We start from the raw sequence: 21,095 nt of genomic DNA on the forward strand, positions 1-21,095 counted from the left end.
CCGTGTAATACATGTTAAATGTCCATATTTCATGCAACTGTTTTGTGCACCAAAGCAGTCAGGGAGTTGGCTCACATTACAGACAATCAAGAGCCATTGTTTCTGGGATCTATCGCTTGTGCTGACATAGAGCCTGCCTGGAGAGTGAAACTGAATATTCATAGCAAGATTATTGACTTCAAAATTGACTCAGGAACCGACATCACAGTCTTCTCAGAAGGGACTTACAATCAACTTCAACCTCATCTGGCGCCGCTCTGGCTTGCCCTGGAGGTATTCTGAACTGCATGGGCCAGTTCCGCACAGAAAAACTAACCAAGACAAAAGCTTTGCATTCTGTGTGTGAGTGATCAAAGACAGCGAAGCAACCATGATGGGCCTAGTGAGAAAGATGGAAGAACTCAGTGGGGAATTTGATATTGGACTCTTGAGAGAAGATCTAGTACAAATCAAGTTGAGACCATGCTGAACCATACAGTGTACAAACACCCCTACTAGAGAGACGTTGGAAGAGAGAGCTGCACATTTATGCAAATTCAGAGGACATTATTACCTGGTCAGTGTGGAATATTCTTGAATGACATAACATGTTGCAGTGTCATTGAGAAGCTGAAGTGCACTTTTGCTCAGTTCGGTATTCCAGAACAACTGTGATGGACAACAGACCACAATTTACTACAGCAGAATGCAAGTCCTTCTGAACAAGATATGATTTTGATCATATTACTAGCAGCCTACATTAGGCACAAGTGAAAGGAGAGGCTGAGAGAGCTGTACAGGCAGCCAAGAAAATCCTACAGCAGGAAGATCCATTCCTTGGTCTTCTGAGTTACAGATCGACACCAACAGAGCCACTGGATATAGTCCAGCACAACTCCTGAGGGGAAGGCAACTCAGATTATTTTCCAAAGTTGGAACAGTAGTTCTGTCTCCAAAGTGGACAGACATGAAGAGAGTAGCCAAGTTGAATAAAAAGGCTAAAGGTGTTTATGAACACTTCTACAACAGACATTCCTCTGAGAACTGCCAGCTCTAGAATCTGGTGACTGTGTTCATGTCTAATTGAATGGAGTAAATGGATGTACAACTCCAGCTGTTGTAAAGAAAAAGAATTTTGTACCCAGATCATGTGATTGAGAGCAACAATGAAGAGTTCAACAGAAACTGTCAACTTCTACAGTTTGCTCTGTTGATTGTTGAGGAACAAACTCTACAGGTGGCCGATGCAGAATAAAAAGGATTCCAAGTGAACTGCAGTCAGTCGTTGCAACTAATGGACAGCCAGATGACCATGTTACATATTCAGGTCATGTGATTAGAAAACCAGTATGATTTAGAGACAGTTAACGGACTGATACATTGAACAGACTATCTTGCTGTCTTTGAGGTTTACAAGTGTAAATGGTGGGAATGTAGAACTTAGAGGAGAGGGAATGGAATGCTAAAGTGTATGAAACTGTTCGGCTACTGGGTGGCGCTGTGTGTAAAATACCTTATTTAAACATAGCTCAGCCATACCTGGGTGAGCACTAAAGGGTCTTATGCTGATCCCATCTGGTGTGTATAAGCAAGCTCTGTGACCAGTCCATATCTGGTACTGGAACATGATACCAGTGGCACTAGACTGTCCCTTACCTTCCATGGCTGCAGCACCCCTTCAGTTTAGGGCTTCCCAAGATGGGGACCTCTTGGGAGGGCTTCCTTTGAAGTATGACCCATGAGAGGGCCAAGAGGCAGGGTGTGTGCTGAGGATCTGCTTAGTCATAACTTTTTAGGAGCTTATCAAAGGCATGAATGGGAGATGGGGGTCCTCTTTCCACTGGCTTTCGATGAAAGATGGGTGTCTAAGGTCTGCACTTAGGAAATTGGGTCGGTATAACTAGATTACGCAGGTGTGAAAAATGCACACCCCTGAGTGACACAGTTAAACCAACAAGAAAAGGAGGACTTGTGGCACCTTAGAGACTAACCAATTTATTTGAGCATAAGCTTTCGTGAGCTACAGCCCTCTTCATCGGATGCATTCAGTGGAAAATACAGTGGGGAGATTTATATACACACAAAACATGAAACGATGGGTGTTACCATAAACCCTGTAACGAGAGAATGATCACTTAAGGTGAGCTATTATTGTATTGGCCAGAGTTTGCTTCAATTAAGAGACAGTGGGGGGGTAAAAGTCCTCCCCTATTAAAAAAATATTTTTTTACCAAAATAAAATGTAAAAATAGCTGTTGCTTCCCTTCCTCTTCTCCCATGTCCCAGGTAAGAGCAGTACAAAGACACAGTGTAGAGGCTAAACTGGCATAACTCAGTCTTCCAATTCTTTGAGTCCCAACTGCCATGTCCCTTTCACAGTGGCAAATTGTCCCATTTCTCTAAAAGATGAGTGAGTTCCACTTGTCCGCATATATTGAGTCTACTTATCCTTGATTTTAAGTTTTCAGCATCATGCCAGCGCTATGCAGAATTGTCTTCCACTGTTAACACTGGGAAATAAACCACTTTTTTCTTTGTTTTTGGTTCCATTCTGAAATTAATCAAATGCTGAGAGAAACACACCGCTCCAAGGAATAATCTGAAGGATGAATGTCTTTAAAAATTCCCATCCCCTCCCCCCAAATTTTCTTAGGACTGTGCTCAATATTGATAAAATCATCATTGAACAAAAAAGCAGCCCTATTCTCTCCAGGGGTCAGTAACTTCCTTGCAATTCTCCGTGCTGTTTAGGCCTCATCCCAGTATCTAAATCAGAAGCAGGAACTGAGGCGTTTTTCTCTGGTTGTCTTTGACCCATCACTGCCCTGAGTCCACTTATTAGATCTCTCTGAACGGGAAGCGTATGAATAAGTTACTTTTATGTTAATGGGCCTGGCTTCGTAGGGTACATCTACGCTGCAAAGAGAAACCTGCAGCAGAGTGAGAGCCCAGGTCAGCTGGTTCAGGCTCGTGGGGCTGGGTCTGCAGGGCTAAAAACAGCAGCTGGTGCCTGGGCCCCAAGACACCCCACCCACCCACACACACTGGGTTTGAGTACAGGCTCCAGCCTGAGCCCAAACTTCTACGCTGCTATTTTTAGCCCTGCAGCCTGAGGCTCGCAAGCCAGAGTCAGTTGACCCAGGCTCTGAGACTCCCCACCGTGAGTTTTTCTTTGCAGTGTAGACATACCTGAAGGGCCGTACAACTCAATCCAAACACATGGATGTACTCCCTCTATTCCAGGCCCTAAAAATATCACCTCTTTGATCCCAAATGTTTTTGTTGCATTAGCTCAAATGGTGGCATTTAGCTTGTTTGCTTCACCTTGCACAAGGTGGGGGTAAAAAATGGTTCTGTTTAACTATCCCCCTTCTAGGTGGAAGAAGCCGACGACTGGCTTAGACACGGCAACCCCTGGGAGAAAGCCCGTCCCGAGTACATGCTGCCTGTCCACTTTTATGGAAGAGTGGAACACACCAAGAGTGGACAGAAGTGGGTCGATACGCAGGTACTGACGTGAGCTGGGTCATGCACAGGCCTGTTGAAGGAGGAAATGCATTTTTGTTTTTCCCCAAAAAGCTAGAAACTGAGTATTTTATCCTGAAAGAAAACTTCCCGCAGTTCCAGTGCAGGAAAACCGATGTCTGTTGTTCCTTTGCTGTTGTGTAAGGGACACTGTGGCTTGCCAGTAGAGTGGTCTGTTTAGGAAGGATATAAAAGGGGATAAATCTGAGGTGGAGCCCACGTCTTGGTCGCTTATTCCTTCCATAAACTTCAAGGAGGCTCAACATGACAGATCTGTGATTACTCGTGAATTCTATTGCAGCTCTTCTTGGCCCCCCTGAACCTGGGATCCTCTTTTGAGTTAAATACAAAGTCTGTGGAAACTGCTACAGAGCTTTGAACGTCCCACCTGCATTTAATGGCCAGTTTAAAGTGGGGCAGTCCTATGGTGGCTGCCTGCCCACCAGATGAAGAAGCTGTAAACATCTGGGGGGAGGTGGAGAAGGATATTTCTTTAGAAACTACTCTACATGAAGCTTAAAAGAAATAATCTTATTACTTAATGAAATTAGTAGAAGTGGACGAAGTTAGTAAGATTCAGCAGGTTGTAAAGTAGCATTCTTTTGTTACTTGTCTGTTTATTTGTATTATCGTAGCATCCTTCTGCACATTTGTTCAGCTGTTTATGTCCACGGAAATGAACTGACACTCTGTACAGTAGTCAGAAAAGAAGTCTGCAAGATGCAGCACATTTGTGCTGCTGACAGGAAACGAACCATAATCATCTAAGAGACCACAGCTGAGCGAAGGCAGGCCTTGCAAAGAAATACTGCTTTTAACCAAACGTTTCAAAGTGCCTCCTAGCCCTTGCCTTGCAGCCTGGGCTGATACCAGTACTGGGAGTAGGAATGAAAACTTCACCTTCACCCCTGAGCACAAACAACCCTGGCATAATATATAGCCAGCTACTGACGGGCAAACCTCTGACCAGGCCTCTGTGCTGGTAATTGCTCAGCCTGCAGATACCATATGGAGTGTCCCGTGCTGACAGTGCCATCTGTCTGTGGAGCTAGCAGGGAAATTGGGGGTTCCCCAGACACCCCATCTTCAGATCCCCAGACACCCCATCTTCAGATCAAAGTCTGAGCAACTTCTCCTTGCAGGCTGGAGGGGATGAGTGCTGATTAGTTTTTCCATAACACTAACACTCCCTCTCTTCCTCCCAACCCCGTGTCCTGAATTATAGCACTTTTCAAAATCTAGATGGTTGAAATGGGTGTATAAGGGCAGGGAGCAATGTTCCTGAGCATGTTTCTAGAATATATTCTACACCCCCCCCCTTTTAAGGTGTAAATGAGTGATTCCTATTGCTGGAGTTGGAGACCTAGTTGCAAATTCTCCCTTTTAAGGAGACGTCAGTATTCAACTTGGTTAGCCATAACTTGCTTTTCTAATTCTAACAGTTTTGTACATTTCAAGCATATTTTTATGGCCACCTTTTCAGGTTTTTTTAAGTTAGCAAAGAATCCCAACAATGTTCTGAGCAACAGATAATTTTGTATAATTAGCAGTGCCAAACTGACTATTAAGGGCCCGATCCGCAGCCTGTTGAAGTCAGTGGAAAGACACTTACTGATACCATTGGGCTTTGAATTCCATGTCGTTTCAACATACGCTTTCTGTGGGCCTGATCCATTGCTCTTTGAAGTCAGATGGAAATCCTTCTATTCACTTCAGCTGGTTTTGGTCAGGCCCCGTGTGTAGCCTTGACTGACACATCTAGGGGCGTGCTGTGTTTCTGGGAATAGTCGGAATATCGCACAAAGTCACGCTTTAATTCCAGCTTCTTCTCTAAAAAAGACCTCCAAATCTGGCTCGCTACAGGTCATACTGTAACCCCTGTGTAATAGGTGGTCCTTGCCTTGCCCTACGATACCCCTGTGCCTGGATACATGAATAACACTGTCAACACCATGCGGCTGTGGTCTGCTCGGGCACCTAATGACTTCAACCTCCGAGACTGTGAGTACCTTTTCTGTGACATATTCGCTTCTGTCCTGAATCTCCCCACATCTGAGGCCGATTGCATGCTTTGGAGTGAGCGGGGAGGAGGAGGGCTGCCAGGGAGAGCAGTGAAATAACATGGATGATAGAATGCTGCTGGGACAAGGACTGGAACTTACTATTTAACCAACTGTAAAGGGAAATTACTGGGGGGAGGTAGTCAAGGAGGAAGGATCCAGTTTGAATAGCCCAGTAACTGGGCCTGCTCCTGACTCGCCTGTTACTTTGACAGTCACGCTTGTGTTGCTTTATTGTCCGATTCCCCCTCTTTCTGTCATTCCTCTGACTGTTAACTGTCCTGTGTGCAACCCCTCAAGCCTCTTGTGCAAATTGCGCTTGCACTGACTCAACCCTTCCCTTGTAGTTAACGTTGGAGATTACATTCAAGCCGTCTTGGACAGAAATTTGGCTGAGAACATATCACGTGTCCTCTATCCGAACGATAATGTAAGTCATCCAAAAATGGCTAAAGGTTTCACTGCTAGAGCCTGTTGCTCGTTCGTTTGATTAATTAGCTAAATCAAAACCTCCTCGTGCCCAGACAGGGAAACGGATTAATCCTGCTCTCAGTGTCAGACTACTGGAGCAGAGGGCATATCAGAAAAACACCAACGAAAGAACAGTGAGCGTGTAAACAGTGCCTCCGTGCATTGTGGGAAGCAAACACTGAGCCGTTTCAATCAGCATTACTTCATGGTTTTCTTAAGTTAGCCTGACATGAAGCTGGGGTTTCACACGCTGCAGAGGAGTATTTTAAAATATTCATTGCCGGGGGGAGCGCGGCCGGGGCGTGTTTCAAAAGCATCTAAGAAATTTAGAGCGCAAGTTCTACTGAAAGCTGTGACTTGTGCTCCTCAATCCATGTGGGCACTCGAAAATACCACCCGAAATTTTAAAGAGAGAGAGAAATGAAGTTATGCGTGTTGTAAAAGGCGGTCTTTCATAAACCCTGAATTGTGTGACTAATTTGATCTGACAAGGCCCTTTAAAGAGAGAAATCAACAAATCCGGTTTAAGGAAGACTTCTTAAATCCAAAACCAGTCAGGCTGATGCTCCAGCTGAACTCACGCAAGGTCAAAAAAAATGGCATGAGGTTAAATTCATTGTTCCTCTAATATTCATGGGCATCGGGTCACTTTTGTTTGGAAGCCTAACATTAGACCCTGGATTTTGAAAATGTTGGCGTAAGATATGTTTGGCTTCCTATGTGGCTTCCTTCATTGCCAGAACTCCCTTTATCTGCCTCAACGAAGCAGAGAACTGGCTCCAGCAGGGATGGGATTTGACCTGTCATCCAAGCAAGGCATGCTGGGTACCCTGCTCATGTATGCCTAGGAGCGTGAAGAGTTACTTCCCGCCGCACTTCAGCACAAGGAGTCAATAGCTACAGGTTAAACCAATCACAGGGATGATAACACTGAAAAGAATCCTTACAAATGAACTTTCTTCTCGTCCTTTTCTGCCTTTTTCCTTCAGCGATTTCACTCACTGAAGGCAAGGGAAAACAAACTGGACAGCTTCCTCCTTTCTAGTCAGGTTCGGTTTTTCATTCTCATGCATTGGCACAATGCTGCAATGTTGAAGTTGCAAATGCTGCTGGGGAAATACCAAAACCAAAAAGTAACACGCTGCTGTAAGGTTAGAGCAACCCAGATCAATTTAAGCTCAAACCAACTGAGAATTAAACCCTTCTTGTATTCAGGTTATGTAGCATTCCTGTCTGTTCTTGTTTGTAGTTTTTCGAAGGCAAAGAGTTGCGTCTGAAGCAGGAGTACTTCGTCGTGGCTGCCACCCTCCAGGATATCATCCGACGTTTCAAAGCATCCAAATTTGGAAGCACAGAAAGCGTTCGAACTATATTTGATTCTTTTCCAGATCAGGTAAACGTTATGAGATAATGGCCAAGTGAAGTCTGTAATGATTGAGTTTGAAAGCATGCTTTCCACTTCCTCATAAATGTTTTGGTTGTGAAGACCAAGTGATTCTCTCAGGATCTGATATGGTATTTCCTAGACTAAGAACTCACTTTCAAACCCACCCAACTTCAAAGGAGGGAACAAATCAGTGGAAAGGTAGCACATTTGACATGTCTCGAAGCAGATCGCTGTGGGGCAAAATGAAGGATCACAGGTTTGGTTGCTTGAATTTTGTATTATTTTTATAGGTAGCGATTCAGCTGAATGACACTCATCCTGCACTGGCCATTCCCGAATTGATGAGGGTTTTTGTGGACATTGAAAAACTGCCATGGACTAAGGTTTGGAAAATCATCTCTGTGCTTTTTCTGTGATCGAGAATCCCGAACGTTGCAAGTGTAGTCCTGCTAAAGAGCAGCTGTCTAGATAACCCCCTACCTTTCTCATGGCATATGATAGAATATTGACAAGACTCTTGGATTTACCCCTGTAATCTAGCTACACTGTGATCAAGACCACAAAGTTGAAGAAAGTGATAGGTAGCAGGCCTTGTCAGGACAGCTTTAGGGACTTATGGAGGCCAATTTTAAACTTGTGATACGCACAGTTATATCTTTAAGTTGTAAAACCTTTTGTGAGGTTTCTGTTCAGAAATCAGTAAAACAAATTACACCTCTACCCCGATATAACGTGGTCCTCGGGGGCCAAAAAATCTTATCGCGTTATAGGTGAAACTGCGTTATATCGAACTTGCATTGGCCTCGAACATTTCCATTATTAATAGTCACTTCCTGCCCCCTGACTGACCCCTCAGAACTGCCGACCCATTCAACCCCCCCTTTCCCCTGACCCCTATCCATAGCCCCGCCCCCTGACAGGCCCCCTGGGACTCCCATGCCCTATCCAACCTTCCCCCCCCCGTCCCCTGACTGCCCCAACACTTATCCACAGCCCTGCCCCCTGACAGGCCCCCCGGGATTCCCATGCCCTATCCAACCTCCCCACCCAGCCCCCTGTCCCCTGACTGCCCCTATCCACACCCCTGCCCTGTGACAGGCCCCCTGGGACTCCTACGCCCTATCCAACGCCCCCATCCCTGACCGCCCCTCCCCCAGAAACTCCAAACCATCCAACCCTCCCTTCTCCCTGTCTGCCCCCCGAGACCCTCGGCCCCGGCCCGGCACCCTCAGCGTGTCGGAGCCAGACACGCTGAAGCACTGATCCGCCGGAGCACGCAGCCCCGCCCCCCAGAGCGCTGCGTTATCACGTCCTATCCCAATTCGCGTTATATCGGGGTAGAGGTGTACTACTGAAGAGGTCAGTCTGCTCCATGCATAGCCCTACATTTTCAAAAGTCTGCTAACACTTTTGCATGTGTCAACATCAGAGAGAGATATATATATATATATAGATAGATAGATATATATATACACCTTTATTATTATTTTATGTATAATATAAAAATAAATATGCACAAGTTGGGTTGCATACACACAAGTGCATACACAAATCCTCACACGGTGCTTGCTCAGTGGGTTTGCACACATGCCAGTCAGATGTTCACCGATCTGTATATATTCTTTATACATACTCTTGTTGCACTTGTAAGCTAACTGACTACCAACCATTTGGAAACTGAATCCTTTCCTGTGCAGCACAAAGCCATCGATGCGGAGATGCTCATTCCGTAATATGGGCACAGCCTGTTAAATAGAGACGATAGTCCTGTGTGCTTCTCTGAACAAAGGCTCACTGTTGTAATGCTGATTGTCTGACATTTATGTGGCAAGGATTTGTAAACGTGCTAAAACTTCTTAGATAAAAATAAATAGCTAAAAGTAGCTATCAGGACACACTACCTTTCTCATGCAGGATATGGAACAGCAGTTGTCTGTAACAACTTCATCAGTAACCTGCATCTTTAGAGCAGTAACTAAGCTAGGATTTATGGAACCAGTAACTAGCAGCCACAGACTGTAATGTTCTGTTTGACCAGTATAATCTGGAATTCTTATATAGGAGTTTAATAAAATTCCAACATAAAAAAAGTTCACCATTCCATATCAGAATCCATGGGAGTTTGTTTAAAAAGCCTGTTTCTTCTGATCTGAAAGAAACAAGCAGAGCATTAAGGATCTGCAAAATCTGAGTCTTCCTGCTGGAAGCACCTATTGCAAGGAATGAAATTTCCCTTTGTTCAACAATGTTCTTGTTTGTCAGAAAGGCCTGTTTCATCACAGGTTATGAAGGAGACAATTGGAGTGACCAGCATAGATTGACAACTTGTTTATGGGTATTAGTCATCCAAGAGGCCCCAAACGAGAACATAGCCCTGTTGTGCCAGGTGCTGTACATTTACCTAGTAAGAGCTGTCCGTTTACATAGAGGAGACACAGGAGGTGGCATCATCCCCACTTTACAGATGGCGAATGCAGATACAGGGCTTGTCTACACTTGAAATGTTACTGCTGCAGCCGCACCACTGTAGGCACTACCCACGGCAGTGGGGGGCCGGGGGGGGGGGTTTTTCCTGTCGCTGTATTTAATCCACCTCCCTGAGAGGGGTCTGTCTACATGGCAGGTGAGGGGATTTAGGTCGGCTTAACTCTACCACTCATAGGTGTGGATTTTTCACACACACACACCCACCCCCCAGTGATGTAGTTAAACTGATTTAGTGTAGGCCAGGCTGCAAAGATTAAATTACTTTCTTGCTAAACTTCAGGGAGCCTGCAGCAGACCCAGCCCCCAGGCACATACACCCTTACCCCCGCCTCGTGAGAGGACAATTTGTATCCCAGGACTGGGTCTGAGAAAAGTTTTGTCAGAGTGTGTAGCACGTGGGTGTTGTACAGGTTTGGGGCGTCCTTGGCTTTACTCTTTTAACCGTTAACCCTCTCAATTAAACGCCAGGCCTGGGATATCACCAAGCAGACCTTTGCCTACACAAACCACACGGTGCTCCCTGAAGCTCTAGAGCGCTGGCCGGTCGATCTTGTGGAGAAGCTGCTCCCGAGACATCTGCAAATAATTTATGAAATAAACCAGAGGCATCTGGACGTAAGTAACTTGAAATGAAAGGGACACTCACTCAGTGCCGAACACATCCCGCTGTGGGAGGGGAAAGGAAGCATCCGGTATCTTTCTGTGCTGTGCCGGGGCGTGGTGGTTGTAATGGGCTGGCTTCTCTCTGACATGGAATCTGCATGTGTGGCTGTGGGGATCTGTGCTGAATTTCTTTTTCAACAGAGGGTAGGGAAAAGAAGGGGGTCCTTGACATAAGGATTGGGCTAAACCACAGGCAATCCTTTTTTGTGCTTCCTCTTTATCCCATACTGGCTGTTTGATCTATCGATTTTTAACAAGAAGTCCCTCCGAGAAACAAAGTTGTTTTCCTCCTGAAATATTAAGCTCACTCTAGAGAAGATGGGGCTGACTCAGGAGTGTAAAATAAACAAGGGAGGGCTTAAATCTCAAGGACATTAAGGTCTCTTTGCACCCTGGCAGCACAAAGGGGCCTTAGTGTAAATGTGAAACCAAGCCAGGATGCAGATTAGCAAAATTTCTCTCTACTCCTGCCTCTCCCCCCTTCTGCTGTATCAGTGGCCCTATAAGAAAGCTCAGAGTAGGGGGGGGGAATCAAACACTAAATTCGTTCCTAAAGGAGAAACTGGTGAATCAAACCACTTTGCCAGTGGGTAAAGATGCTTTGCCCAGACACACAGAATATTTATTTATGGGAGCAGGGGAGACCGGATAATGCTGATTTTGTGGAGCACTGGATTTACCAGAGGGCAGAAACAAGTACTTGCAGATGTCAATGATCCAAACTCTTCACAAGGCTTCAAATGCAGCAACTGATGGGGAGGAGAGGAGAGAGGAACAAAACCGCTGGAATGGCAGTGTAACAGGACACCGCAGCGCCTCCTGCTGGTTGATTTAGGAATTAGCTCTTTCAGTGGTGCACCTTTTCTTGTGGTGTCTCGCTCTGTTACTTTCTCGGTCTCCACCGTCCTCACAGTCGAACCCATGTCACTCCCGGACCGCGGCATCCGCTGCTGGACACTGCCCTCTGACCGTGCCTGCTCTGCTGGCTCTCTTCCCACCCCTTCTGGGGGACTGGCAGCTTCAGATTCTACCACTTGCCTCAGTGGCTAGCCCCTTCCTCCAAGGGCAAACTGCAGTCTGGCTTAGCCACTCTCATCACTGGCAAATGAGGGGAAACGGGAGACCCAGGCCCGTCTGTTACTCTGGGCCCTGGCCCAGGGACCCTCTAGCAGCAGCCACTTACTGCCCCCCTCAAACTCTCCTCTACTGCCTGCTTCCCTGGGCCACTTCCCATAGCCACAGCACCTTCTCTGCCCCTTTGTGTCAGGGCCCCAGAGCAGCAGTTGTCTGCCTAGAGCTCCCCCAGCCTGTCCTTGTCCTCGTCCTCGTATGCTTCTCCCTTCACCCACCAGGGAGAGACTGCGCTCCTCTCTGCCCTGCAGCCTTCTTATAGGGCCCAGCCTGGCCCTGATAGGCTGCTTTCAAGCCTCCACTTGATTGGCTGGGGCTCTGCACAGCCTCTCTGGCTTGCTTTAACCCCTTTCATGCCAGAGTGGGGCAGCTACCCTGCTGCAGGCAGCAACAGAGCTCAAAGCAGAATTCTGTTGTGCCGCCATCCGGGCTGCCGGGAACGCGGTGCTGTTATAACTCATGTAGAGGATGATACAGTGCGGCTGTTCCTAACAAGGCCCATTACACTGCTTCATCTGGGATGTGCAGCGCACGCTCTGGAGTGGGTCGGCCCTATAGAACTCCTTATTGTTCTGTTCTGGGACTTCTGATGCTGTTGGTCCCATTGTCCATTTCTCTGATGCCTTAGGCCTGGCCCACCCTCAGTGACCCATGATTCACAGCAGCAGCGCCGCTGGCTGGCTGTAGCTAACCTTAGAGAGACAAGGTGGACGAGGTAATAGCTTTTATTGGACCCGCTTCTCTTCGTGAAAGGGAGAAGCTTTCGAGCTTACACAGAACTCATCAGGTCAAGTATACTTAATCCTGTTTTATACTGGCCCATACAGGTGGCTGTTCTTATTTGTGGACAGGGATGGCTTTTTTTGTTCTGGTTATTTTGGGATTGATTGAGTTGTAGAGTGACTGACCTTATTGATGCTCGAACGTATCCACGATCTAGTTGCTGTGGATCTTTTTTCTTAAAAATCATTACAGCACATTTTTGAATTTGTCATCTGGATGATACTTGAATCCCAAAACCGTTTTCCAAAATTTAGATCTATTCCCATATCAAAACTGAAGCTGTTCTTTATAACCTGAATTTTACAAAGGCTTCAGATGGCCCCAGAGACCTACGTAGGATTGGATTTTACCATATAACAGTCCTTGCATTGATCAGACCCCAGATGCTATTAGGGCAGAGGGTGTGCTTTCCCTCTGCTGGCTAAGAGAGCAGCTGATCTTAATGCCCGATTATAGATATCAAATTTATGACTGGCCTTTATCCCATCTCACAGAAAGTTGCAGCCCTGTTTCCTAATGATCTTGACCGTCTGAGAAGAATGTCCCTGATTGAAGAAGGAGGAGTCAAGAGAATCAACATGGCCCATCTCTGCATCATTGGCTCGCATGCTGTTAATGGCGTAGCAAAGATCCACTCTGATATCGTGAAGACTCAGGTGTAAGTTAAAAAAACAATAAATGTGGCTGATGGCAATGGATGAATTGCAAAGTACAGCAGTGCCTGACCCTGTCCAGTAAGATGTCTGAAATCAAGACTGGAGTACAACTAAGTAAAATTCTTATAAAATGGAAAACAGGCATGGTCTGAGTCAGGATCAAATCAGCACAGTGCAGATCATTTGTGACGGATGCCGAGAGCAAGCCAGGATTAGCAATTGTTACATTTATTTATGAATGAATGTTAATGTAATAGAAATGGGCTGTAAAATTAGCCTTTTTCCCCCTTAATTCCCCCACCATTGCAATTCCCAGTTGTAATGGTACAGGAAGGGAGATTCTGACAGTAAGCAACTATCCCAGAGCCATACAGTGAGTCACCCATTGTCCAAGCTGGGAGTAGAATTTGCAATCTTGTGCTCTAAACACTAGACAACGCTGCCTATATGCATGGATGCCCACTCGGATAACGGCTTCGCACTGAGCATGGAAGAATAGCCTCTCAGAATAAGACCATTACCTTGTCCTTGTCCTAGATTCAAGGACTTTGCTGACCTGGAACCAGAGAAGTTTCAGAATAAGACCAATGGAATCACCCCCAGGCGCTGGCTCTTGCTTTGCAACCCAGGACTAGCAGAGCTCATAGCAGAGGTAACTACAACATCTCTGTTTGTGCATGTCCTGGGGGCATGTGGGAAAGAGGGCTTGGGCACGGTGTTAAAATGGTAACCGGCTCTTTCTCCAAGTGAGGCACGGCTTTGGGAGTGCTCTCTGCACCCTCACGGAACACAGTAGCTGGATGCCTCTGCATCAGGGAGGACTGCTCAGGATGCATCTCTCTCGGGGGGGAGGGTGGGGGGGTTGGTTTCCCCATGGGGGCAGCACTAGATCCAGGAGCTGGAAACATAGGCACTGACTTCCCCTCTGCCCTGTGGGTGCTCGACCCCCTCTCCCCCATCCTGCCCCCGGACCACCCTTGCCCAGCCCCAATTCCACCCCCAAGCCCCTGCCCCGCCTCTTTACCGCCTCCTCCCCCTCCGTCCCGGAAAGTCCTAAGCGCCGCCAAACATCTGTTAGGTGGCGGGCGGGAAGTGCTGGGAGGGGGAGGAGCGGGTACATGGCATGCTCAGGGGAGGAGGAGGCCAGGTGGGGGTGGGGGGAGCTTGGCTGCCGGTGGGGGCGGAGCACCTGCTAATTTTTCCCCGTGGGTGCTCCAGCCCCGCAGCACCCACAGAGTCGGTGCCTATGGCTGGAAATAAAGGAAAAAGCAGCAGCTTCCCTCCAGTTCCACCCGCTGGTCACCCTTGTCCCGCCTCATCTTCCAGCCCCAGACAGTGAAGCAGAGGCTGAGGGTCTCTTTCAAGGCTGGCATTTGGGGGGAGAGAATTTGTATTGGAAACTGCTTTATTCAGACTGTTTTCTCCCGGCCTGGAATATCTCTGTGTTCCTGGCTGGGAAAACTGCCCAGACTGCCTTCAAAAGCCTGCTTAAAATACTGGTCCCCCATCTCATGAGAAGCTATCAAGGGACTTCCTGTGTCTCTCTTTGAGAGTATTCCTGCCCCCACTGTACCCTGTACAGTAGCGTCCCCGTGAGCCAGAGAGTGAGTGAGTGCAGGGTGCTCCCACCTTGTTCACTAATGCTGCAGCCAGAGGGAGCAGTGAAAGTGTTTTTTAAAAGACTCCTTAAGATTTTTTTTTTATTATTATTTTCGAGCTTTGGAGAATTGAAAACCACCTTGAGTTTCTTACTCCTTTTCTCTTTGTAGGTGGTACAAGGACATGCACAGGACTTGGGCCCCGGTACACTTTCCCCAAAGGGAAATAGCTGTGCCTTTCAAAATACTGCTACAGGTTGACAAGCCCAGCATTCAAAAATGTCTGAGGGTCTGCCTTTTAACTCCCATTTGGAGAGACCTCTTAGGAGCAGGGACCTATTGGAATAAACCCTAGTTAGGAGAGTCCAAAATCCCAAGCCACTCAAGCCCAGATCCTAGGCTCTTGACCACATGACTAGAGAAGCCAAGTTGGCAAATGTGTTCTGAAACTCTCCGCGGGAGAGGGATTGGGGGGTGCTTGACTTTGGACCTCTGACCTCTAACTCTTTCAATTTAAAACTGGCCAACCTTTTCCAAACCTTGTTTGTCATTTTAGTTTTCAGCCTGTTGAGTTAAAATTTCTTGAACAAAAGTGCTGTCTATAGAAAATATTGATCTCTCCTGAAGTTAGAACACCCTGGGTTCTGTATCCATCTGCCTGGACTGAGCTAAATTTGCACCACCTGTGTAAAAAGGCTATTCAGTAACTCTAGAGATGAACGTATTGAATTACTTAATTTTATTGTTATTACAGAAAATAGGAGAGGACTATGTGAAAGATCTAAGTCAGCTGATAAAGCTGCATAAGTTTGTTAATGATGATATCTTCATTCGGGAGGTTTCCAAAGTGAAACAGGTAAGGGATTAGGGAATCTTTGGACAAGCCATGGGATGGTGTGAACTCTGTTGTGTGCAATAATGCCCTTTTTTAACTGCTCCGCAGGAGAATAAAGTCAAGTTTGCCCAGTTCTTGGAGAAGGAATACAAAGTGAAGATTAACCCTTCCTCCATGTTTGATGTGCATGTGAAGAGAATCCACGAATACAAGCGTCAGCTCATGAACTGCCTGCACGTTATCACCCTGTACAACCGTAAGTCACTCACCTGATGTCTGTCTTTCTGAAGGAGACAATCTGACCCGGGCAAGCGTGGATAGGTACTGAAAGTCTGCAACACCTTTTCTGAAAACGTTAGGTAATTTCACATTTCCTTTTTCTTTTAGGCATAAAGAGAGATCCTATGAAGCCATTTGTGCCTAGGACAGTTGTTATTGGAGGCAAAGTAAGTTAATCCCACCGGCCTTTGTGTAAGAGGGGGGGTGGTTTGACACTTCAGGGGGGAGACTTTCAAAAGCAGTTAAGGGATTTAAGAGCATAAAAGTCCCACTCCCTTTTAATGGGATTTTCACCTTTGGAAAAATCTACTACTTATGCTAGCATCTGAAAGGTTTCAGCCAAGTCAGCGCCCCACTGAACTTGGCAAAGCACAAACCTAGAATAATTGACAGTCCCTGCCCCAGAGAGTTTACAGTCAAAATGACAAGATAATGGTGGACGCAAGAAACAAGTGGGCTGGGGTATGGAGGGGAAAGAGACAAGGTAACAAGGGTGTTCCAACAAACTAGCTGTGGGAGCAAAATGGCAGTCAAAGAATGTGGGTGTACAATTATTAACAGCCTTGCTAGTCTTCAGCCTGTGGCTCTTTTCTAGGCTGCTCCCGGATACCACATGGCTAAAATGATCATCAAACTCATTACAGCTGTGGGTCACGTGGTGAACAATGACCCTGTGGTTGGAAACAAGTTGAAAGTCATCTTTCTGGAGAACTACCGAGTGTCCCTGGCTGAAAAAGGTAAAGTGCTCAGAGCCGTGGGAGAGGCTGCACGCGCAGTATGGTTTGGAGGAGGACGTAACTGCCATTACAATAAAGCTGCCAAGTAATTTTAGATCAGCCTGTCTAATTGGGTGCAGAGTTAAGATTTTTCTTCCCTACCTAGAGCTTGTACACTCTACTGCTTATATGTAGACCCACGAGCCGAAGCACGGCTGGAAGGGTTAACAGCAGTTTCCCTTTCAGAGTGAGCGAGAATGTGGGTATGTTCTTCTACTTTGTTACCTGGATTGACAAGCTACTACTTCACCACTTTTTCTGTGCATGTGCAGGTGCGTGCGTGCTTTAAAACAAAACAAGGTTCTCCTGTGGAGCTTACAACTGTAGTTTGTCTCTCATAGCTGTGTCAATGCTGCAAGAGCTCTTGAGAGAGGGCTGGATCTTCTAGAGTTGGGTTGTCTTGAAAATTCCATCTCTGTGCACGCTGTAGTGGTAAAATAAACCAGCAATTCAAACAGCAAGAATAAGTCTCCTAAACACGAACACTGCCTAAGAACTGCAGAGGAGAATGGTCTCTGATCTAGAGTTCTCCAAGCAGTGTGCAATCTTACCTGGTATAAGTGTTTTTTTATGATGATTTAGGAATGAAGCTGTGGGCAGAATTCTAAGGCGCTGATCCTGCAAGAGGATCTATGCAGACCTCTGTATGGATTCAGCGTTCTATCTACACAGAGCCAGTTGTAGGATCAGGAGCCTAAGTTTGAAAACATGTATTCTGAAGGATGGATTTAAAAAGTGTCCATATCGATCAGGAAGCTGCAGTAGGCTGGTATGTCCTTCCAGTGTCTTTTTAAAGCCAGGTCCCAATCTGCAGCCAACTTTTCAATCAGTATAAATCCCTAGAACTAGGAGCCAACACAACACCAATCCAAGGATGCTAATGGATGCTGCTCTTAAACTGGGCAGTGATGCCAAAGATGGATTCTTGTTTAGACTTTAAATTGACTCTCATGGAATTAGGAACGAAGCCAGTAATTATGAACCTCTTAATGCATTTTATTGGCAGTGATTCCAGCGACCGACCTGTCTGAACAGATTTCCACAGCAGGCACTGAAGCGTCTGGTACAGGAAACATGAAATTCATGCTGAATGGAGCCTTGACCATTGGGACCATGGATGGAGCAAATGTTGAAATGGCAGAGGAGGCTGGAGAAGAGAACTTGTTCATCTTTGGCATGAGGATCCAGGATGTTGCAGAGCTGGACAAGAAAGGGTGAGGTTCTTGTATAGCATTACATGAAGGAGAGCTTTGAGGGAGGGGGGAAAAAAAACCAAGCCAGTCCCCTAGGCTGGGCCTTTATACCAATGAAGCTTTGAATCACACTGCTGGCCAACAGCTCCAAAACTTGTCTCTCTCATCAGCAGCAGTTGATCCAATAATAGGTATTATCTCACCCACCTTGTGTGTCTCATATCCTGATCCAACATGACTACAATCACTCTGAACTTCAGCCTTTGTGCATTGACTGCCGCTTGGCTTGGAAGCCCAGCCTTGGAGGGTAGCTTTGCTCAAAGAAGGGGCATTGCTGTAATCCAGCCTTGGAGGCTGCATAGGCGTGGGTTTACCTTGGCAAGGAACAAAGCCATTAGGAAGTGGTGCAACTTCTGAATACCATGCAGGTGGAAAGAGCTGCCCTTAAAGGGCTGTTGCATCAAAAGGACTACAGCAGTAGAGGGCACCAGAGCACCGGACTAGTGAATTAACCGTGGCAGTAGGTAAAATTAGCTTCAGGATTCATCACTGTTAAATTGTTAGAACAAATAGACGTTTAAAATGGCTTGTTAAACATCTTCCCTCTCTGCACCTCAGGTACAATGCTCAGGAATACTATGACAAGCTTCCTGAATTGAAGCAGGCCATTGATCAGATCAAGAGTGGCTTCTTCTCTCCAACGCAACCTGACCTTTTCAATGAAGTGACCAACATGCTGTTCCACCATGACAGGTAGGAACCACCTCTGAAATACTAACTCTGGGGCAGGAGATGGCTTAGTGGTATCAGCATTCAGTTCAAAATACCTGTGTTCCCTGGCACCAAGTAGAGACCCCAGCAGGCTCCATTTTGGTCTTCATCCTTCGAAGGGGGGGTGGGGAAGGTGTTTTTCAGATGTGGCTTGAGGAGCTGAAGTCCAGTCTCCTCCATTCAGTCCATGGCACTTATCAGTCTGCTGCAGTATATTTAGCCAAAACTCTTTGGAGCACAGATTTGCAATGTACTGGCTGCCACTAATCTTCCTCACTGTCACGCTCTCCCCCCGAGGTGACTGTATTTCAGAGTGCTATACTGATGAAAAAGCAATTTAGGATCCTTTGGGGATGAAAGGCTCTCTCTACAATTCTAACATTTTAGAACTGATGTAGAATTGATTTTTAGCAGTTTTTTTTATATTCCTATTGGGAACATAAAACTGATACATTTGGGCACATGCCTTTGTCACAAGTGTATGCAGATGATATTCCTGTGCAGTGAGGTTTCTTAATAGCCTTTTTGAATGGTACAGCCTGTATTTCTCCTAGAATATGAACAGTAACCAGGATGTCACTTGCTGCTCTTTCCTATTTCAGGCCAGGAGGAGGGTGTTTTATCTCTTGCAGTGCTTGGACTAAAAGCTCTCTGACTGAGGATGTTGTACCTGTTATGTGGGCAGCTACTTTGAAATTGTAGGCACTATGGGAATACATAATGTTAGCTCCCATGACATCTTGTCTTCCTTGAATGTCTGGTGTACCATTGTCTCGGTTGGTCCGTACTATCCCTCTTTCCACTGACGACTCGATACAGGCCAGGATGGGGGTTAGTTCTAGGCAAACAGGTTAGGAATACACGTTTTGTGAAGTATTTCCCCGTTTGTGTCAATTCTCAGCTCTAAACAGGGCAGACCACTGAGCATTTTAGCTTTTTATGTAATATTAGTTAGCTGCCACCCAGGTATTTAAAATGTCTGTAGGAGCAGGGTGAGTGACTTGCACTTTTTTTCTTTGCTCTAATAGGTTTAAAGTATTTGCAGATTATGAGGCATATGTCAAATGCCAAGACAAAGTCAGCCAGCTGTATATGGTAAGAATGGGACAGGAACAATCCAGGGTGGGCTGGAATGGGATTGGATCCCTACTGCAAGTTAGAACATCTTGAAAGCTGCTCTTAACTTGTTCCAGGGCATACTGGGTTAATCTGGTAAATCCCCTGCTATAACCCACTGCATCTACCTGTAGAGACTTACCAGTTATTGAATATAATGGCAGATTGAGTGAGTGCTGATTTTTTTAGAGCCTAACTGAGGATAGTGACCTGACTTCTGCCTGTCTCCATCAGTTGGGTGGCTGAGGGAGCAAGAAACTTGCAATCTGCTGGAGGCTATAGCCTGCTTGCGGGCCCTGCTCTGCAAATTGCTCACTAGGATCTCCATTAGCAAAAATATATTTGAGCCAATTGGCTCTTCAGAAAGCTGGCATTGTTCACTATGCACTCCAGCAGAGCAGCTGATCCTGAGCAGTGTGCAAAGCTTTGTGTCCAAATACTTAAATATGAAAGTGACCTTCAGGCATTTCTTCACTGGAACAGGATCATGTAGGCCAGCAACTTAGAGGTTTGGTTGGCACAGCACAAGTTTTTCTAAAATTGCCCTCACTCAAACTTTAGACACTTTCCCTGTTGGGTACTATAGTAATGCTGCTGTTCCCTTCAAGGCTGGTGTCTAACCATAGTCCTAGATAGGAGTTTACCAGTCCTTTCAGGCACTTGGTAGAACAGATACAATTCCTGCAAGGACTGTCAGCATTCATGTGATGTGATCTGGTCTATCCACAGAACGCTAAGGAGTGGACCAAACTGGTTATTAGAAACATAGCTGCATCTGGGAAGTTCTCCAGTGACAGGACCATTAAGGAATATGCCCGGGATATCTGGAATGTGGAGCCTTCTGACACAAAGATTCCTCCACCTAATGAACCAAGGGATGTGGCTGATAAGAATTCCAGTTGTACAACTGGAATTCTTAAGATGTAGTTCTCAGACTCTGCTGTGCAAGCTGTCTCTAGTAAGGATGTGGTGTAAGCATTGTTACATACATACATTCCCATAATGGTTTAGTGGATATCTTTTTATTGTCTTTCAGGTTTCTGAGTCACAGTGTTAGGAATGTTCAAATACATTGCTTTCGGTGCTGGAATAAAAGTGCCAATTGAAATATCCACTGCACTCACTGTGGTTTACTTAAGCCTAAAGTCAGAACCTGGGATTGCTTGTGTAGACTCAGCCAGGTGATTTTACTGTACCTGTCAAGTCAGATGTGACATTTTATGTAAACAAGGGAAGTAGGGGGAGGAAGGAAAATAGACACACACAACTAGTAATAGGCTTCCTCAGGAGCAAGGGTGATAGTTTACAGCAAGGGAGGTTTTGGTCAGTTTTTCCTTCTACTGAAACAAAGCCTATTACTAAGTGTAACTGCAGGGGGCACAGAA

The 21,095-nt window shown here is 46.0% G+C and overlaps 1 protein-coding gene across 3 annotated transcripts in view; it reads left to right on the forward strand.

Moving 5' to 3' along the window:
* The window catches only part of PYGL (glycogen phosphorylase L), a 37,219-nt gene extending 16,397 nt beyond the window's left edge, over positions 1 to 20,822 (forward strand). For all 3 annotated transcript variants that reach the window (XM_043548374.1, XM_037901336.2, XM_043548375.1), the window contains 16 exons: positions 3,356 to 3,487; positions 5,394 to 5,505; positions 5,912 to 5,994; positions 7,285 to 7,428; positions 7,713 to 7,805; positions 10,378 to 10,524; positions 12,981 to 13,144; positions 13,680 to 13,794; positions 15,495 to 15,596; positions 15,684 to 15,831; positions 15,963 to 16,021; positions 16,450 to 16,591; positions 17,637 to 17,844; positions 18,442 to 18,576; positions 19,623 to 19,689; positions 20,440 to 20,822. In XM_043548374.1, coding sequence (XP_043404309.1) covers positions 3,356 to 3,487; positions 5,394 to 5,505; positions 5,912 to 5,994; positions 7,285 to 7,428; positions 7,713 to 7,805; positions 10,378 to 10,524; positions 12,981 to 13,144; positions 13,680 to 13,794; positions 15,495 to 15,596; positions 15,684 to 15,831; positions 15,963 to 16,021; positions 16,450 to 16,591; positions 17,637 to 17,844; positions 18,442 to 18,576; positions 19,623 to 19,689; positions 20,440 to 20,637 — 2,049 coding nt within the window. In that variant the 3' untranslated portion in view covers positions 20,638 to 20,822. The remainder of the gene's footprint in view (positions 1 to 3,355; positions 3,488 to 5,393; positions 5,506 to 5,911; positions 5,995 to 7,284; positions 7,429 to 7,712; positions 7,806 to 10,377; positions 10,525 to 12,980; positions 13,145 to 13,679; positions 13,795 to 15,494; positions 15,597 to 15,683; positions 15,832 to 15,962; positions 16,022 to 16,449; positions 16,592 to 17,636; positions 17,845 to 18,441; positions 18,577 to 19,622; positions 19,690 to 20,439) is intronic.
* The last annotated feature ends 273 nt before the right edge of the window (positions 20,823 to 21,095 follow it).

The sequence above is a fragment of the Chelonia mydas genome, chromosome 6 (genome assembly GCF_015237465.2).
Source record: "Chelonia mydas isolate rCheMyd1 chromosome 6, rCheMyd1.pri.v2, whole genome shotgun sequence".
NCBI lineage: Eukaryota > Metazoa > Chordata > Testudines > Cheloniidae > Chelonia > Chelonia mydas.